This window comes from Ornithorhynchus anatinus, chromosome 8, assembly GCF_004115215.2.
Source record: "Ornithorhynchus anatinus isolate Pmale09 chromosome 8, mOrnAna1.pri.v4, whole genome shotgun sequence".
NCBI classification, from domain to species: Eukaryota; Metazoa; Chordata; class Mammalia; order Monotremata; family Ornithorhynchidae; genus Ornithorhynchus; species Ornithorhynchus anatinus.
This window is the reverse complement of record NC_041735.1, coordinates 59084682-59105122: the sequence shown is the minus strand read 5'-3', so window position 1 is coordinate 59105122 and position 20441 is coordinate 59084682. Positions and strand designations below refer to the sequence as shown.

General features: G+C 46.9%; 1 protein-coding gene across 2 annotated transcripts in view; it reads right to left on the bottom strand.

Moving 5' to 3' along the window:
* The window catches only part of CDCA7L (cell division cycle associated 7 like), a 28572-nt gene extending 10755 nt beyond the window's left edge, over positions 1-17817 (bottom strand). Inside the window, exons 1-2 of one of the 2 annotated variants that reach the window (XM_029070467.2) lie at positions 17797-17817; positions 3414-3554 (exon numbers count right to left, since the gene is read on the bottom strand). In XM_029070467.2, coding sequence (XP_028926300.1) covers positions 3414-3476 — 63 coding nt within the window. In that variant the 5' untranslated portion in view covers positions 3477-3554; positions 17797-17817. Of the gene's footprint in view, positions 1-3413; positions 3555-17226; positions 17353-17796 lie in introns of those variants that run through there. The other variant, XM_029070466.2, reaches the window with a different exon arrangement.
* Positions 17818-20441: the final 2624 nt, after the last annotated feature.

The following is a 20441-nucleotide window of genomic DNA, read 5'->3' as shown; positions in this document are numbered from 1 at the left end:
TCATCTCTCCTCCCTGTCCCTGCCCAGACCGCCAGCAGTTCCTGGCAAACGGTCCACTGCTGAACATGAGGAATAAGGGGCATCTGGTAAAGGGTAAGAGGAGAATGTGGAAGATAAAAGGAAGATTTGGGATTCAGTCCTCCTTGTCAAGTTGTGAGAGACAACTGAGGTGAGTGAGAAATACCCGCTCAAGGGGTGCTCACAGAACCTGCCTTTCACCACCTTCCACATTCCTCTTGGACTCAAGTTTGCTCCCCAGTTTCCTTTTTTTATCGTCTTCTCCATCCGTCCAAGATTCAGAAACCCTGCACCCCATCACATCTCTATCTCCTCTCTCTACCACCTTTCCCCGATTTTAATTACATCCTCCTTCATATTCAGATCTTTGGAGAAAAACAGATACAATAGATGAGTGGAAGAACTTGCAGGGGAAAAAATCTTTACATCTACTGTTTCTTTAAGCTTAAAACGTCTCCTATGAATTATTATGGGTAATTGGAGTGAGTTTGCTCTGAGCTAAATTACTTCGCTCCTTTGTTGATAGCTGTGGTGCAGCTGCTTGAAAAAAGAACAAATACAAAGGGGAAGTTACTGTAAAGTGAAATTAGATTTGTGTTTGAGGGAGATCAGAGTTAGCCTGTGTGCTCTATGCACTTTCATACAGCTCTCCTGTGTCGTTAAAGAAAAAAAAAATCACCGTTTACTAAAGTCAGTAAGCGTGAAGACTATCAAAATGGCTACCCAGGAGATATTCTCCTCCTCCTCCTTTCAGGGCAGGAGGAGACGGCTGAGTTTGGCTGGCTGAGGGGAAGGACCAAGGTGCACTGCTTCACAGAAAAAAAAGTTTCCCTCTGGAAATGTTTCCTGCTTCACAGAGCAGGGAGCCCCCAGCGCCCAGAGAAGTGATATTATAGGGCCTATTTCCCAAGAGAAGCAGGGTGGCCTGGAGGATGCAGCATGGGCCTGGGAGTCGGGGACCTGGGTTCTAACCCCAGCTCTGCCACTTGTCTACTGTGTGATCTTGGACAAGTCACTTAACTTATCTGTGCCTCAGTTACCTCATCTGTAAAACAGAAAATAAGACTGTGAGTTCCACGTAGTACATGGACTGTGTCCAACGTGTCCAACCTGATTACTTTTTATTTACCGCAATGCTTACTACAGTACCTGGCACATAGTAAGTGCTTAACAAATATCTTTACAAAATAATATAATAGTAATACAAAAGAGAAGCAGCAGACAGGGAAATCCTATTTAGACATTAGATATTTTGCAAGGACCCCAAAATCTCCATCTGTGAATAATGACAGTGTAGGAGTGAAGTTAGTGAAGTCAGAGCTGGAAGCCTCTGAAATAGCTCACTGTGGGCAGGGAACAGGTCTGCCAACTCTTTTGGATTGTACTCTCCCAAGCACTTATGTGCTCTGCACATAATAAGTGTTCAATAAATATGAATGATGACATGATAAAATGTTGTTAGTGGCAGCCATCCTGCCTCAGAAAAAAATGGAAAAACTGAGTGCTTCCTAAGCTGGGAAGTAGCATGGCCTAGTGGATAAAGCATGGGCCTGGGGGCCAGAGGACCTGGGTTCTAATCTCAGCTCCACCACTTGTCTGCCACTGACTTGGAAAAGTCACTTAAGACTGTGAGCCTTTTGTGGGCCACAGACTGTGAAGCTGAATAGCTTGTCTCTACCCCAGCGTTTAGGAGAGTGCCTGGAACATAGTAACTTAAATACCATTAAAAAAAGCACTAAATACAGTGCCATGCAGTTAGCAGACACTCAATACCATCAGTTGACTGATTGATTGACTGAAGAGGAAGGGCTAGGGTGAAGCAGAAGATCCAGGCTCACCTCGGCCAGGGGTCTGACCAGCTTCTCTTTCCCCAGTCATCCGGGGTAGCTTTCTCCACTGGCTCCTGTCACGTCACCTGCTCCAACAACAGCCATCGCCCACTCTAACAATCGATGGGATGGCTGGTGTTGGACACTTTTATGTTTGTACTAAGTAATACTGTATGGAAAAAGAACCATAAAGTCGCTAGGAATCAGAAATAACTCGACAGCATCTAAGAAGAAGAGACTGCATAATAAAGCACCAAAGCCTCATCACATCCCATGTCTTTCAAGACCACCACCAATACACAGCATCCCTAAATTAGAATTATAAAAGGCAGAGTGCAAAAGAGCACAAGCCTGGAAGGTCGGAGGATGTGGATTCTAATCCCGGATCTGTCACTTGCCTGCTATGCAACCATGGGCAAGTCACTTACCTTCTCTGGGCTTCAGTTTCCTCCTCTGTAAAATGGGGATTTCATTGAGATTGGATTTCATTGAGATTGGGCAGAGTGCAGTGGATAAAGCACGGGCCTGTGAGTCAGAAGGTCATGAGTTCTAATCCCAGCTCCGCCACTTGTCTGCTGTGTGACCTTGGGCAAGTCATTTAACTTCTCTGTGCCCCAGTTACCTCATCTGTAAAATGGGGATTAAGATTGTGAACCCCATGTGGGACATGAAATGATTATCTTGTATCTACCCCAGAGCTTAATATAGTGCTTGTTTTCATAGTAAGCACTTAAATACCATCATCATCAGCATCATCATCATCATCACCACAATATGTTCTCCTACTAAGACCTGGAGTCCACGTAGATTAGGGACTATACCCAAACTGATCATCTTATATATTTCCCAGCACTTCAATACCAGGCATATTGTCAAGGCTTAACTATTATTATTATTATTCCCTCATACTGGTGGGCATAGGGAATCTAAATTCCCAGCAGTTTAAGGTAGAAAATAGCAAGTGCAGGGGGCGGTTTTGAATTTCTCAACAATTTACACAGAGAGATAGATGCCAGAACATCTGGTCACTCCAATTAAGAGAAGGATTTTTTTTTTCCTGAAGGTTATTCCTCTGCTGGAGCCTAAAACCAATCCAGAGCATTAGTACGCATTGGTTCAGACAGAATTAGAGGAAGAATAATCCACTGGCTTGGCAACGTGAGGTGTGGGGTTCTGACCCACTCCCGCAAAACCCCGATCAGCTCCTAGCTGTTTTCAGGGCCCTAGGGTCGTCTGCGTGGTGCACCAAGTAAAGGCTCTCTTCCTCTGCAGGCTACAGGGAGGATTAGCTACAGAAAACTCCCCCTAAAGTGAGAGAAAATAGGCTGCATCAAAGAGGTCCTCTTTAAAAAGCGGGAAGAGGGGACTCAAACCCCCAGAGTGAGTCACCCCTCGTTTCCCAATGCACACCCACTTTTAGACCCTAGATCTTTCCCTACTCTTTCCAGCCTCGCCTTCAGTGGAGAGGCAGTAGCAGCTTCAGAGTTTCCTGAAATCAAAACAATTCCTGAGCTGAGGTCAGCGCTCCAAAACGGGCTTCCCGTAGGATGGATGATCCATCGTTACCTTTTTTCCTGACTCCAGAGAGTCGGAACTGTCCCAGCTATCCTCTGATGACAGTGTTTCCATGGGAACATCATCTCGGAAACCAAGAAAATCCTCATCATCACTGGGGGCGTTGAAAATGTCAGCCACTTCTTTCGTTATCTGGGATTCAGAGGGAGAGGAAGGGAAAAGCCGATGAATGCACAAATCATTTAGCAATTCCTTGGGACCACAAAAATTGCCTTTTCATAACTTTATCCATCGACCATTCACACAGAAACAGCCATTTTCCAGAACCTAGGTTCCCCTGAACACGACACCACCTGGCAGGCACATCTGGGAAAGAGGCCGCCCCAACTGATGCCATCAGCCCTTGCCCAGGAAGGTCTCAAACAGCAGCAGTGTGAGGCCTTCTCAGTACACTAACCGCAGCTGTGACTTCTGTGACAATTGACCTGACCTGTAAGGAGCCTGAAATCCTGCTCCTCCTGTCTTATTTCCCTATTCATTGCTCTCCTTGACATTTATATTCTATTTTCTCTTTCCTTATGTATCTGTTGCCAGTCCCCTAAACTCCTTACTCTTAGATTGTGTGGGGGAGTCTACCTCTCAACCACAAACTGCTTTTCCGGTTATGCACTTTACGCACTTAGATACTATTGCTACTACTTCTATTACTCACTCCTCCTGGCTTTAAAGTTTCACAAAGTACTGCCTGCCAGGGCTCTCCTACTACATTTACTATCTCCAAATTCATAATCAGTCACTCAGTTAATTGAGCGCTTACTGTGCAGAGTACAGTACTAAACGATTGGGAGAATAAAATATAACAATCCAACAGACACATTCCCTGCCCCACAATAAGCTTACAGTCTAGAGGGGGGAGAGACATAAATGAATAAATTATGGATACATTTATAAGTTGTTGTGGGGCAGAATTGGAGAATTAATAAAGGGAGTAAATCAGGGCAACACAAAAGGGAGTGGGAGAAAAGGAAATGAGGCTTCTTGGAGGAGTGCCTTCAATAAGGCTTTGAATAGGGGGACAATAATTGTCAGAAATGAAGAGGGAGGGCATTCCAGGCCAGAGGCAGGACGTGGGTGAGAGGCAGGCAGTGAGACAGATGTAATCGAGGTACAGTGAGTAGGTTGGTATTAGAGGAGCAAAGTTTGCAGGCTGGGTTGTAGTACGAGAGTAGCGAGGTTAGGTAGGAGGGGGCAAAGTGATTAAGTGCTTTAAAGCTGAGAGTAAGGAGTTTCTGTTCGATGCAGAGTTGGGGGAGCAACCACCAGACATTCCTGAGGAGTGGGGAAACATGGTCTGAACATTTTTTGTAAAAAAAATAATCCGGGCAGCAGAGTAAAGTATGAACTGGAGTAGGGAGAAACAGGAGGCAGGGAGGTTAGCAAGGAGGCTAGGAGGAGCAGTAATCAAGGCAGGATAGGATAAATCCTTGGATTAACTTGGTAGCAGCTTGGAGAGGAATATATATATATTTTAAAGTCAGTCCCCCTGTGGACAGTAAGCTCCTTGTGGGCAGGGATTGTGTCTATCAACTCTGTTGTACTCTACCTTCCCAAGACCTTAGTATAGTGCTCTGCCCAGAGTAAGCGCTCAATAAATAACACCGATTGACTGGTTGGGAGCTGTAAACACCTGTCCAGCAGAGAAGCCCAAGCAGAGTTCAAGGGTGAGACTCCCAAGGTCAAATGCTTGTTTTCCAGGATCTAGACTGTAAACTCGCTGTGGGCAGAGCATGTATCTACCAAGTTTGTTGTACTGTTCTTTCCCAAGAGTTATGTATAGTGCTCTGCAGACAGCGAGCACTCAATAAATATGACTGATTGATCTCCCACTAAAGCTTCATGGAGAACCATCTCCCCATCCCCCCGAGCAAGGACCCCCTTATCTTGTGTGCTCGCACACAAGGAAAACTGTACTTAACATCAAGGACTTTCCAGAAAACAACCTACAGTGCTCCACTGTGCACGTGGGGGAGACCAATTTCTTAAGACGAGGGGCTCAGGGAATGCCAAACCTGGAGATGCCACCTGCCCCTGAAAGTAAAATTGAGGGGTCAAATGCTGAAGAGGGCAAATGGTCTCCATGGCCCCAACAGAGCAACTTCTTAAGGAAAATACGGTCCTCTAGGGAGGCCTCAGTTAAGAACCAGGGCCCCTACTTCAAATGCCTGAGAAGCAGCGTGGCCTTTTGGAAACAGACTGGGGCCGTGGAATCAGGGGACCTGGGTTCTAATCCTGGAACCACCACTTGCCTGCTGTGCGTCCTTGGACAAGTCTCAACTTCTCGGTGCCTCAGTTTCCGCCTCTGTAAAATGGGTATTCCATACCTATTCTCCCTCCTCCTTTAGCTGCAAGCCCCATGTGTGACAGGAACCGCATCTGACCTGATTATCTTGTATCTACCCTAGCTCTCCATACAAGGCTTGGCACAGAGTAAGCGCTTAACAAATACCACTGTTACTATGAATATAATTATGCTCACTGAGTCAGAGCACAAGGGACATGAGCCATCGAAAAAAAACCATACAAATTTCCCCTCTTTAACCTGGAAGGAATTTCACTCTGCATGCCACACGTTGAGGGGTTAAAAATGAAGCGCTGCATACTTTAATGACTTAATGGAAGAACATACACAAGACCCTATGCCTTGGTGTTATGAATAAATTCCTTCCAGGGGCAACTGCATTAGCTCCTGTGCTATTGTACAGCCAAGCTAGCCACTGCTGAGTTTACTGTATGCCTAACTCATTTCTCCTTTCTCATCTATTACTTTGGCATCTGCACCAGAGGAGCCATTATGGGGGTGTAATTACTGATTATGAACAAAAGCAAAAAAAAATACTTTCCCAGTGGAAGACTTTTTAAAAATCTCTGATTTTTAAAGTAACTCGCCTGCAGAACTTCAAAGGGCTTTAAAAAAGAAGGAAGAGTTGGAGACCCTCCTTTGCCTGATTTTCAAGAGGCTCGTTAAAGCGTTCGTGAGTCCTCCATTCCGGCTAAATTGTATAATTTTACGGGGGTGGCAATGGAGAGACTCATGCGAGGTGAGCATAATAAAAGTGATTTCAGAAGGCAGCCAACTATGCATCCTAAGTTTAACAATATCAGCTATGTCCCAAGCATTTTTCTGTCCATCTCTTCTGGTAAATTCTGTTCTGGCCAAGAGGGACTCACTGGTATCCAGTGAGCAGTCTAGACACAAAACCCATTGTACTCTTTTTCCCCAAAATCTACGCCCCAAAACAAACTAAACCATAAGATTTACACTTGCAGAAAAAGCTAAATCGGCTTACTGTGAGGGAGAGACCGAACACGGGGCCAAGATTTATGAAATGACAATCCAAATGCTTAATCAATCAATTGATGTTATTGACTGAGTGCTACTGTACTAAGTGCTTGGGAAAGTACAACACAAAAGAGTTGGTAGACGTGATTTCTACCCACAAGGAGCTTACAGTCTGTACGCGGAGAAAGATATTACAGTACACTAGGGATACAGTAAACTGTAGATTATATGAACATTTACATAGCTACTGGAGGGCTGGGGTAAGTAGCAAAGTGCTTAAAGGGTCCACAGCCAATTGCACAGTTGACACAGAAGATGGAGAGAGGAAATAAAGGCCTTGGTCTGAGAAGGCCTCTTGGAGAACAGGAGATTTTAGGTGTTTAGAAGGTGGGCAGACTGGTGGACTGTCAGATATGAAGAGAGGAAGCTCCAGGTCTGAGGGAGAACATCAAGAAGCAGTGGATAACAGTGGAACAGTGGATAGAACAAGGGCTTGGGAGTCAGAAAGTCATGGGTTGACATGCCTACTTGTTTCATTTTGTTGTCTGTCTCCCCCTTCTAGACCGTGAGCCCGTTGTTGGGTAGGAATTGTCTCTGTTGCCGAATTGTACTTTCCAAGCGCTTAGTACAGTCCTATGCACACAGTAAATGCTCAATATATACGATTGATAAATGAATGAATGAATGGGTTCTAATCCCAACTCTGCCACATGTCTGCTTTATGACCTTGGGCAAGTCATTTTGCTTCTCTGTGCCTCAGGTACCTCATCTGTAAAATAGGAGTTGAGACTGTGAGCCCCACATGGGACAGGGGACTGTGTCCACACCAATTGCCTTGTAACCACCCCAGCACTTAGTGTAGTGCTTGGTACATAATAAGTGCTTAACAAATGCCATTATTATCATTACTATTATTATTATTATTAACATGGGAAAGGAATCAGTGATGAAAGTGAGGTACAGAGTACAGTTGGTATGAGAGGAGCAGAGTGTGCGAGCTGTGTTGTAGTAGAATCCAGAGGTCTGGAGCTACTTTATTTTTTGCCCTTCTCGAATGAACAATATAAGCTTATGGTTTTACATAGGGTATGATTTTTATGATTGAGAAACATAATTTGGAGTTCTTTTATGATATTCTGGTAAAAACTGGGTCTAAATTTCCAAATCTTCAACATTTTAGGGTTTAACTTCTATTTCCAGGGTTCCATCAAACAAAAGCTTCAGGGAGTGGTTTGCTTTGATAATGTGACTTATTTTGATTATTTACAAATGAAAAAAATTGCTTAACATCACAGCTAAAGCTGCCTTACTTTAAAGTATCTGGCTCCTGCACTAATCCAAAATTTAACAACATCTACATCTGGATTATGAGGTGGCCATTCTATACTGGAGCAGGAAAAATGATGACCCTCACAAAACAGATCATTCAAAATTGAAAAGCCAAATGTCACCCAAGAAAATTCTAGCCTCTTTATAAGTAGTGGGAAGGAAAATCCCCATAAAAAATATTTATAACACTTTTTAGATTGTGAACCTCCTGAGAGTCAGGGACCATATCTAATTCCCACATGTGTATTCTTTCCCAGCACTTAGTACACAGTTCCGCACACAGTAAACTCTTAATAAATATTACCATTAGTACTACTACATTTTCAAATGATCATACCTTTCCAGCTATAACATTACACACTTCAAGGAAATTATACTGGGAGCAGCAGCTACTGACCATCTCTTACACAAATGGCCTAACTGATTCACGTCAACCAGGACAAAATTAGAATGTATCCTCAAATCAGCCTAAATCCATTTTGGTAGTGAAATAGTAAAACCATAATATTTATTGAGTACTTACCGTGTGCAGACTACTGAACTTGGGAGAGTATAATACAATAGAGAAAGCAGACCCAATCCCTGCCCTCGGGGTTCTGTACAGGGATTTTACAATCTAGGGAATTAAGAAGATCCTAAACATAAAATAATTTCAATTTGACCTTTTGGAAAGCCTTTACCTTAATTTTTAAAAGTGCTTTGGAATAGGGGTGGGGTGGGGGTAAATGCAGTAAAATCAGTAAATAGAGAAGCAGTAGAGAAGTAATAAAGCAGCAGCATGACCTAGTGGAAAGAGCACGGGCCTGAGAGTCAGAGATCCTGGGTTCTAATCCCAGCTCTACCACTTGTCTCCTGAATGACCCTGGGCAGGTCACTTAATTCTTCTGTGCCTCAGTTACCTCATCTGTAAAATGGGAATTAAGTTGTGAGCCCCATGTGGGAGAGGGACTGTGTCCACCCTGATTATCTTGTATCTACCCAGTGCTTACTACAGCATAAGGCACATAGTGAGCGCTTAACAAAAACCCTTAAAAAATAATATTACCACATTGAAATCCCTATTTCAAGTGTTCCTATACAGTAATTGCACCCACAGAAAGAACTGGGTCAAAGCCATCAGTTGGAAACTGCTCGTCCGTTAACCTGGACTCTTCCCCTACTCTCTCTCTTTTCTGCGTCACCTATGCACTTGAATCTGTACTCTTTAAGCACTTGATATTCATTCACCCCACCCTCAGCCCCACAGTGTGCATATTATCTATTTTAATGTCTGTCTCCCCATTGAAGCTGTAAGCTCCTTGTAGGCAGGAAACATGTCTACCAACTCTATAGTACTGTGGTCTCCCCCAAGCACTTAGTAGTGGTCTGCACACATTAAGAGCTCAATAAATACAACTGATTAATTGGACCTCACTCACCGTTACCTACTTCCTTGACTTATGGCTGGTTTGAGAGGCTCCTTCCAAAGAGCCCCAAGTCCTTTAGGAAGGACAGGGACCCTGTGAAGATATGGCTCATCAGATGTCACTCACCCACACTTATTTCCCAGGGGACTAATGGGGAAAAAATAAACAGGGGAAATGCATTTCCCCAGTGCACAGTGAGTCAGTGGCAAAGCTGTGCACAGAATCAAGGCAGAACTGAAGTCTCTCCCCCCTTTCTGGCCCTCCAACAGCTTCGCTAATGTAAATCCTGCCGACTTACTGCTCATTTCCCATTTAGCTGGTGCCTTTCCAACATTCCTATAGCTGCACACAACCACAGTTCTTGTAGCTGGGCAGTACTACATTTTGTCCTTAATCTATTTAGTAACGCTCTGTGTTGGGCATTTCTTCTGGAAACAAATGCAAAAATCACAAAAATGTGTTTACACCAACTCAAAAAGCCAAACCATATATTAAAGCTGCTTCCTGACATTGATATTTACAATAAGGGGAGCATCTCTTTCTGTTTAGATTTTCCTTTAAATCGCAGGCTTGCTCCCACCTCTTGTCACTACCCACCCGGTGGCGGGGGAGAGGAGGGAGAGCCTGTGGCAAGGACCCTCAAGCTTCTTCAAGGGGACATGGAAGGGCAAAGAAATAGCCCCCACCCCAACCACACCCTGCTGGGGTAAAACGTAGTGGGCATTCTCCACAGTGTGCCCCTGTATCCCCCAACTGCACACAGAGTTACTGGGGGACAACGGATTGGCTGCCAGCTCATCATCAGGGTGCTCATTCATTCAATCGTATTTATTGAGCACTTACTGTGCACACAGCATTGTACTAAGTGCTTAGGAGAGTACAAATGACAGTAAACGGACACATTCCCTGCCCACAGCAAGCTTACAGTCGGGGGGGGGGGAGGAGAAAGACATTACTATAAATAAGTTACAGATATGAACATAAATGCTGCGGGGCTGGGAGGGGAATGAATAAAGGGCAATGCAGAAGGGAGTGGGACAAGAGGAAAGGAAAAAATGCAGAAGGGAGTGGGACAAGAGGAAAGGAAAGCCTAGTCAGGGAAAGCCACTTGGAGATGTACCTTAAATAAGGCTTTGAAGGGGGGAGGACGGGAGTACTTGTCTGTCGGACACGCGGAGGGAGGATATTACAGGCCAGCGGCAGGACGTGGGCGAGAGGTCGGCGGCGAGATAGAAGAGATCGAGGTACAGTCAGCATTAGAGGAGCAAAATGTGTGGGGTAGGTTGTTGTAGCAGTGTAGCAAAGTGAGGTAGGAGTGGGCAAAATGAGTGCTCAGTGCTAAGTGGCTGGAATGTTCCAGATCCATGGTAGCCTGGGAGCCTGGGATACTCTGGGGCAGCTAGGAGGGATCTGCCCCAGGCTGGAATGGGGCTGGGATGGTTCCCAGTTTAGGAGAGCCCAGGGTGTGTGTTGGGGGGTGGCTGGGGGGAGGTAAGAGAGAAACAGCTCCAGTTCTGAGCCAGCAGCAGGAATCAGACAAGGGAGAAGGAGGCTTCCCTCTACAGCTCCCAAGGGTGGGCAGCAGAATCCCTCAAAGTCACACCCAGAACAGAACGGGTAAATCCTTCAAAGACCAACGCCCTCCCCCCCTCCACCCCCACCAAGACAGCTTAGGAGGTTCTTGTGTCTTTTCATTTCTCATAAAATAAGAATATGTGCCATCCCTTTAGTGCTTGAAGGTGGACAGTGGAGAAAGAATGTTCTGTTGAGGCTCTGCTTCTTTGCAAATGTCTCCCATTCAGGAAACTGACATCAAAACTAACCCAGACTAGAAGAGCTAAGTGAAACAGACTCACACTTCCTTCAGCCTGGTTTTCTGTGTCTGTGGCAAACACCACATAGATTTTTCAAAATTCCACGCAAAAATCAATGTGTTCCCAAGCTCGACTTCCATCATGGAATGAAGGATTCCTTAAATCTACACACACAGTATGCAAACTCAGACATTCTGTCAACCAGTTTTGCGGAAATGACTCGCTCAAAAATGCATGATGCTAATGGCCAAGAATGCCCCAAAGTCTGGCCTTAGTTTGTACTATCCGAGTCTGTGTGACTGAAGAATCTCATAATTTTCTCTATCTCAAAAAAAAGATTTAATTTTGTGACTTGATTCAAGTGAAATTCTCAAAACTAAATTACATACTGTTGACTGTGTTCAGTCTAGCAACTGCTCATCGATAAACAACCTAGGCTGGGTTTGGTCTGTATCTGAATTATCTCACCTGAAGGAGGGTAATGATGTTTTGTGTAACAGGAAGGCAACAAGCAAAAAAAAAAAAGTCTCACATGCAAAGCTAATTGGAAGCATTCCTCTTCATGTGCCCAAAGATATGCCTAGGAACAATGAGAGGAAGGGAAGGGAAGAAGATGGAGAAAAAGCAAGAAAAGGAGGAAGTCAATCTACCAATGGTATTGTACTCTTCTAAGTACACATATTAAGCACTCAATAAATACCACTGATCAAATGACTGAGAAGAAGGAAAGAGAAGGTGAGGGAGAGATTAAAAGAGAAGATGGAAGGGAGGAGGAGAGGAAACAAGAGGGGAGAAGACTAGAGGGAGAGAAAAGGGAAAAAAAGGATAGGAAAGAGGGAGGCAAGAAAAAGGAAGAAAGAGATGGGGGCAGAGAAGAAGATGGAAGGATAGAGGGAGGGAAAGGGGGAGAGAGAGAGCACTATTTTTTTCAAGGCTTATAAATATCCAATCACCAACTTGTGCCTGGGAACTCAAAATTAATTTGGCAGTGGCTTCCAGGAAGGTGAGGCAAGGGAGAATGGGGCTGCCTCAGCTCGCTCCAACAGGAAAGGCAGTCAGCGCTGCCCAACTTTCAACATCAATCACTAGGCTTTGCTCAATGCTTTGCCCACTGTATGCAAAATACAAACATGTTCCTTCTTTTTCTGATGAAAAGGTAACAAAAGGAAAATGAAGAATCTCAATTTTACAACCCACTTCGGAAACCCCTCACTGCAGCAGTTTTGGAAACCTTTCTACCTGCACCCTTGGAAAGGGAGTCTTTTGATGCTACTGATGCTTGTCTGCTTTGTTTTGTTGTCTGTTTCCCCCTTCTAGACTGTGAGCTCGTTGTTGGGTAGGGATTGTCTCTACCTGTTGCAGAACTGTACTTTTCAAGTGCTTGGTACAGTGCTCTGCATACAGTAAGCACTCAATAAATAACGATTGAAGGACTGAGTCTTTGGGAGGGTCGGGGTTCAGACAGGAAAACCAACAACTACTTTGGGCCGTGTATTGCTGGAAAACCCACACCTATGGCAGCAGAAGACATTGTCTTTTGTCATTTGCAAAATATTTACAAAGTAACTAATCTTTCTGTGTGTTATTACAGCCAGAATGGTGGGCTCTATTTGTGAGGGAAGGGCCCAGGGAGTGTGAGACCCAAGGAAATGACCCAAGGGTAAAGAGCCAAGATGATCCTTCAAGACCTCCTCTCCTGCCTAAGATGTAATGACCCCACCCTTCCAGACAAGCCTACTCCTGGCACCAGCTCTCTGTGGGCAGGGAACAAGTCTACAACTGTTGGATTTTACTCACCTGAGTGTTTAGTTCAGTGATCTGCATTCAGTAAGCCCTCAAAAAAATACCCATGATAGATGATATTCTCTGAAGCATTTTGTACAGTGCTCTGCACACAGTAAGCACTCAATAAATACCACTGACTGATCCCTAGCATCCCCTTGGTGTCCCTTTCTTCAGGGTCAGTTCTCCTGAGGGCCACGTGCTGCCAAGCCTTGCTGTTAAGGTGGACTCCAGGGCAGTCAGTTCAGGGGTTTAACCTCTTCCACTGACACTCCACTGCCCCCTCATAATAACAACAATAATAACAATAATTTGTGGTACTTGTTAGGTGCTTACAATGTGCCAGGGACTATACTAACTGCTGGGGTGGATGCAAGAAAATTGGGTTGGACAGAGTCCCACATGGGGTTCAAAGTCTTAATCTTCATTCTGCAGATGAGGTAACTGAGGCACAGAGAAATGAAGTGACTTGCTCAGGGCCACCAGCAGACAATTGGCAGAGCCAGGATTTATAACCCAGGTCTTTCTGACTCCCAGCCCCGTGCACAATCCACTAGGCCATGCTGCTTCTTTTCACAGAGGTGGAGTTTGGGGGAGTGGCCACTACAGGAGGCTGCAAAAGGTGGCAGGAGGAAGAAGAGGGGCCAGAGACACTGGTCCATGGCTGCTCCCACTCACTCCCCTATGCCTTGTTTGCAGTAACTCTTCCAAGGTGGCTGGAGGGAGGGAATGAGGGGGTGATGCCTCAATCACCAGCAACCTAGGGACAACAGCCCTATCAGCTAGGTCGTGGTGGGCTGGAAATGTGTCTGTTTACTGTTCTATTGTACTCTCCCAAGTGCTTAATACAGTGCTCTGCACACAGTAAGGGCTCAATGAATACAATTGACTGACAGACTAGGTGAAGACTGCTCTTTCCCAGTCAGGTTTCTGCTGCCCATGATGGATGGGGATGATGAGCAGACCTTTATATTGGAATTTTAGACTACTTGGGCAGTGGTCCACTTTAAACCTATTTTGATGCAAACAATGGAAAGCATTTGTTTGCTAAGATTATAGTGAGCATTTTGCAATGGCATCGGAAAATAGGAAAATGAACACTATCTCTATAGAGGGAAACCAAATTCCCTTTTTATGACAGTTTTTTGCAATTAGCTAAAAATCACGAATGGTATTAAAGAATCAATGGACGGTTTTTATTGAACACTTACTGAGTGTACAGCACTGTTCTAAAAGCTTGGGAAAATGCAACACCATAAACTAAGGAAGCCCAAAAGTAGGTAAAGAAACCCAGGAGTTAAAATAAACATTACTTGAACTTGGAAGTGATCTCACTGAGCTCCTTTAAGTCTAGTGCCCTAAAGTGAATATCATTCGCCTTGGGAAAGTGTTCTGTGGTAGCTCCATTTTTACAGAAAATCGAGTTTATGGGTCTGAATATGTAAGTACATCTACAGTTCACTACTTCAATCTTCTAATAATAACTGTGGTATTAGTTAATTGCTTATGCTTTGCCAAGCACTGTCACTGTGGGCTGGGAATGTGTCTACCAACTCTGTTATATTGTACTTTCCCAAAAGCTTAGTGCAGTGCTTTGCACACAGGGAGCGCTCAATAAACACCACTGATTGACAGATACAAGACATAATCAAGTAGGACAGTCCCTGTCCCCTGTCCTGGAAGTCTAAGAGGAGTCTAAGCCTTCTAGTACTGGAAGATTCCAAGACACTTCATCTAAAGTTAGGGATTCTGAGAGTTTTGGTAATAGAGCATATTCATGAAGAAATGTAAAATGAGCTGTGGGGTTACAAATTCCTTAGTCCATCTTCCCTTCAACCCATCAAAAACGGCCATTCCCTTAGCATTGCTTTTTAAAAGATGTTTGCATTTTAAGAGAAGTGGGAGCCTGTAGCTTAGATTTTCAAGTAAAGCACAGTAATATTTAGAGTAGATTATTTTATTCACAATGCTTCAGCGGAGGGAAAAAATGTAACAATTTAAGCGCTTGCTATTTTCGACCTATTCATTAAAGGGCAGCCAAATCCCCAACGCGGAAGGCTGTTCTCTTTACAGACTATAGTCTGCCCTCTCGTTTCAATGATGCACGGGAATACTTCCATCAAAAAAAAAAATCACATCTTAATTTGTGTAGTCAATTAAGAGGTCTCTCAAAAAATGAATCCTCTTACATAATTTGTCACAATTGCTCCATATGTTGGATGTAAATTGTGAATTACTACCAAAATCTAAGCACTGCACATTATTTTCAGATACATGACAAACCCTAACTTTTTTCTTAAAAAAAAGTAGCCCTGTTGACCAGTCTGTACCTGACTTCAAAACAGTGAAAACAAAGTAGCCCCTTATTGCCCTGTTTTCTGAGACCCTCTAAAGATTTCAAGGGAATGAGACAACTAAATTTGCAGGCACATTAGACACTGGGAGATCGACCTCAGAAATGGCGTACTGGGTTTTTATACATCTATTTTCCAGTACTATAGGCCCCTTCAAAAAGTACCTTTAAACCTCCCCTCAAAAGGAGACAACCTGCCACTCGACCCACACCCAGTAGTGCCTGCTGACACTTTAATAAAGACATAAATGATTCCTTCTTACCCTGATCTGATTACCTCTGCACTTCCTGTAATATATTTTTAGTGGCTTTTTATTCCTTACGATTATATCCCCATATAAAGCTGTTAGAATACGGGTAAGTTAACCACACAAAACACGCCATCCTTCCAATTATCCAAAATACCAATTTTCTGATTATTTCGTAAAACATTAAATGTAATAAATAACGCCTATTAACCTGCCTGGATCTTTCTTAACGTTGGGGGAAACTGGCCTGGGTTTGTTCTTAGAGAGGAGCGGGCATCCTCACACTCATTACTCAGAGTCTCGACGTACCGTGGTTCCCTCGCCCCCTCATTTCCAAAGCTCGCCACGTTTGGGCCAGAAAAGATACCTCGAAAACGTCAAAAGGAAAGGCAGGACCAGCAAATCGGGACGGAGAGCTCAGCGGGAAGAAAAAGCACTTCTCCCCCAAAGCATCACTCGACTCCTCTCTAGGCGCTGGGGCTATTTCCTGGGTGTTTGCTTCTGGGTTTGGGGGGGAGGGCAGCTCTTTTTAAAAAGGACTTTAACTCGAATCCCGCTCCTTGGGGTCTTCCAAAACCGGCTCACTTTGGACCCCCGTTTTTCTTCCTATGGCAAACGCCGGTTCCAGGACCAGCTCGACACAAAACGAGGCCGAGGGCATCCAGCAAGGGGCCCGCCCGGCCCAACGGGGCATCTTCCTAACCTCCCCCAGCGCCCCCCCCCCCCCCCCCCGACGAGGCCAAAGCTCGGCCGGGTCCCCTTGTCGTCGACTCTCCGCTCCGACCCCCAGCCCATCCCCCCGAAGTGTACTTTGCGCCTCTCCCCGGACACGAGGCCGGACCGCTTTGGAGCGGCAGAAAAGGGGCTGCGTTTGGCGGGGGGCGGGGGGAGATTGGCGCCAATTCCGCTGTCTTTCGACTCCCCTGCAAAGTTGCAACCCGCAGGCTGCACGGGGGCCCGCAAGGGAGGGGAAGGAAGGGGACCCTGTGTGTGTGTGTGTGTGTGTGTGTGCTCACGTTGCAACTGGGCAGCACCCCCGCAGCGTGGCTCGGTGCACAGAGCCCGGCCTTGGGAGTCAGAGGTCCTGGGTTCCAATCCGGCCTCCACCACTTGTCAGCTGTGTGACCTGCAGAAAATCGCTTCTCCGCGCCCCAGTCCCCCTCGTCCGTAAAATGGAGATCGGGACGGTGAGCCCCACGTGGGACCACCTCCTATCCACCCCAGCGCTGAGAACGCAGAGTGCCTGCTTAACAGACACCACGACGAAGCGCTCGGCGCAGTGTCCCGCGCCTGGTCAGAGGCGAGAAGCAGCAGCACGGCTCCGTGGCAAGAGCCCGGCCTTTGGAGTCACAGGTCATGGGTTCGACTCCCGCCTCTGCCACTTGTCAGCTGTGTGACCGTGGGCGAGTCACTTCACTGGGCCTCAGTCACCTCATCTGGAAAAGGGGGATGAAGACTGGGAGCCCCACGTGGGACGAGCGGACTCCCCGGTGTCTACCCCAGCGCTTAGAACCGTGCTCCGCACATAGTGAGCGCTGCACCAATACCGACATTATCATGCTGCTGAACGAACTGGGCGGCAGCCGGCTCACCTTGCAGCTGGTCGCCAGCTCCGTCCTTCCTAAGGCGGGCGGGAGGTCGTGGTCCGGAGCCCCGCGGGCTCCCGCGGCCCCCCGCACCCCCGGGCGGAGGAGGGAGGAGGAGGAGGAGGAGGAGCGGGGCGCCGCCATGGGGCGGAGGACGCGGAGCCCCGGGCCGCTGGTCCCCCCGCGGGCGGCGGTGGCTGCGGCGGCTGCAGCAGCGCGGCCGGGCGGACCGCTCCACCCGCCGCCCGGCCGCGGGGGGGGCCCGAACCGCTCGGAGGGCGGGCCCGGGCCCCGCCGGGGCTCCGCGGCCCGGAAGCCCGCACGCCCGCCCCCTCCCGACCTGGATCCGAGCGGGGGCCGCGGCGGGGTCGACGCGGGGCGGCTCCCGCAACGGGCGGAGGGGCGGGCGCGGAGGCCGGACCCCCCCCGGCCCGCGCCGCGGGAGTGGAGCGGTCCGCCCGGCCGGCGCGCGGGAGAAGCCCAACCGGGCGGGGGGGGCGGAGGGGGGGGCGGAGGGGGGCGCGCCCCCCCCCCCCCGCCCCCGACCCCCTTCCTGCCTTCCTCCTGAGCGCTTACCGCCTGCCGGGCGCTCCACTAAGCGCCTGCGAGAGTCCAGCACAGCAATCGGGGATGATAATGCTCCTATTGGTTAAGCGCTTGCTGTAGTCCAGTGCACACAGTAAGCGCTCAATAAATACCAATGAATGGATGTGCCGAGCACTGAGATGCAGGGTCATCGGGTGGTCCCACGTGAGGCTCCCGGTCTTCATCCCCATTTGACAGATGAGGTAACTGAGGGACAGAGAAGTGAAGTGACTTGCCCAAAGTCACACAGCTGACAAGTGGATTCAACCCTGCGACTTCTGACTCCCAAGCCTGTGCTCTGTCCACTAAGCCACGTTGCTCTAATAATAATAATAATAATGATGATAGCACTTGTTAAGCGCTTACTATGTGCAAAGCACTGCTCTAAGCACTGGGGAGGACAAATACCATTATTATTACTGTTAGAGCTTTTGCCCCGGCTGCGGACGCTCGCCTTAGGGAGGCCTTCCTGACCAAGTCTTCCTTTCCTCTTCTCCCACTCCCATAATAATAATAATAATAATGATGATGATGATGATAATAGTATTTGTTAAGCACTTACTATGTGCCAGGCATTGTACTAAGCACTGGGGTAGATGTCGATACAAGGTAATCGGTTGGACACAGTCCCTATCCCACCTGGGGCTCACAACCTTAATCTAAGGTTGGTATTTGTTAAGCGCTTACTATGTGCCAAGCACTGTTCTAAGCGCTGGGGTAGACACGGGAATCAGGTTGTCCCACGTGGGGCTCGCAGTCTTAATCCCCATTTTACAGATGAGGTAACTGAGGCACCGAGAAGTTAAGTGACTTGCCCAAAGTCACACAGCTGACAAGTGGCCGAGCCGGGATTCGAACCCATGAACTCTGACTCCAAAGCCCGTGCTCTTTCCACTGAGCCACGTATTTGAGGCGCAGAGAAGTGAAGTGATTTGCCCAAGGTCACACAGCAGACGAGTGACGGAACAGGGATTAGAACCCAGGTCCTTCTGACTCCCAGCCCCTTGCTTTATCTACTGGGCCACACTGTGTCACCCTGACTTGCTCCCTTTACTCAACCTCCCTCCCAGTTCCACAACAATTATGAACATATCTGTAATTTATTTATTTCTGTTAACATCCATCTCCCCCTTTAGACTGTAATCTCGTTGTGGGCAGGGAATGTGTCATTTATTGTTGTATTGTACTCGACCAAGAACTTAGTACAATGCTCTGCACACAGAGGTGCTCAGTAAATAAGACTGAATGGATAAATAAATAGCAGCTCTCAGAACCCCGAGCCCACCGATTTCCCTCTGGAGAATGGAGAAGCAGCCTCGTCTACTACAGCATAGGACTGGGACTGAGTTCTAATGCCGGCTATACCACTTGCCTGCTGGGCCACCCTGGACGACTCTCTGCCTCAGTTTCCTCATCTGTAAAATAGGGTTCAATTCGTTCATTCATTCAATTGTACTTATTGAGCACTTACTCTGTGCGGGACATTATACTAAGCTCTTGGGAGCATATATTACAACAATAAACAGACACATTCGCTGCCCACAATCAACTTACAGAGACAGACATTAACATAAATAAATTACAGATATGTACATAAGTGTGGTGGGACTGGGAGGGGGGATGAATAAATGGGAGCAGGTCAGGGCGACACAGAATGGAGTGGGAGAAGAGGAAAGGAGGACTTAGGGGAGCCCTCTTGGAGGAGATATGCCTTCAATAATTAATTAATAATTCATTAATGACATCTGTGGAGTGTTTTCTGTGGGCAGCACACTGTACTAAATGCTTGGGAGAGAACGTAGCCACGATCCCTGCCCCCAAGGTGCTAGAAATTCTTCGACCCCCTTAGACTGTGAGCCTTGTTTGGGACAGGGATTGCATCCAGTCTGATTACCCTGTATGTTCCCCAGTGTTTAGCAAATAGTAAGTGCTAGACAAATAACATAATTAGCAGTTGGGGATCTCCCCACCCTGGGTGTGCTGATGCAGGGGGCTCTCCACAGTGAGCTGATGAGCAGCTCACGGGGAAGAGGAATCCCAGCTGGAGCAGTGTGCTACCCCTCCCAAGAAAGCCCTCCTCTTGCCCTGCCCCTTAGAGGGGAGCTGTTCTTTCCACTAGGCCAATCTGCCTCCCAGAATCTGTTTTATTTTTTTCCTTTGGTATTATTTATTAAAATCTTACTGTGTGCCAAGCACTGTCCTAAACACTGAGGTAGATACGAGCTAATCAGGTTGGACACAGTTAATGTCCCTCATGGGACTCACAGTCGTAATCCTCATTTTTACAGCTGAGGGAACCGAGGCACAGAGGAGTGACTTGCCTGAGGTGACACAGCAGACAAGCGGCTAGCTGGGATTAGAACCCACCTCTTCTGATCCCACCAACCTCCTCTGACATTTACTAATCCTTGTTTTACAGCTGAGAAAATTGAGGCAAGTGACTCATCCAAGGTCACACACTAGGCAAGTGGCAGAGTTGGGATTAGAACTCCTGCCCTCCTGACGCCCAATCCTAACTCCTCTTCTTCTGTCCCTCATTCTGCTTCCCTTTCTCTCTCCTGCTATCCCTCCTGTAATTTGCCTGGCTTTCCCTTTCTGCCTAATCTTTGTCAACCTCCTGGAAATAGGATGAGAGT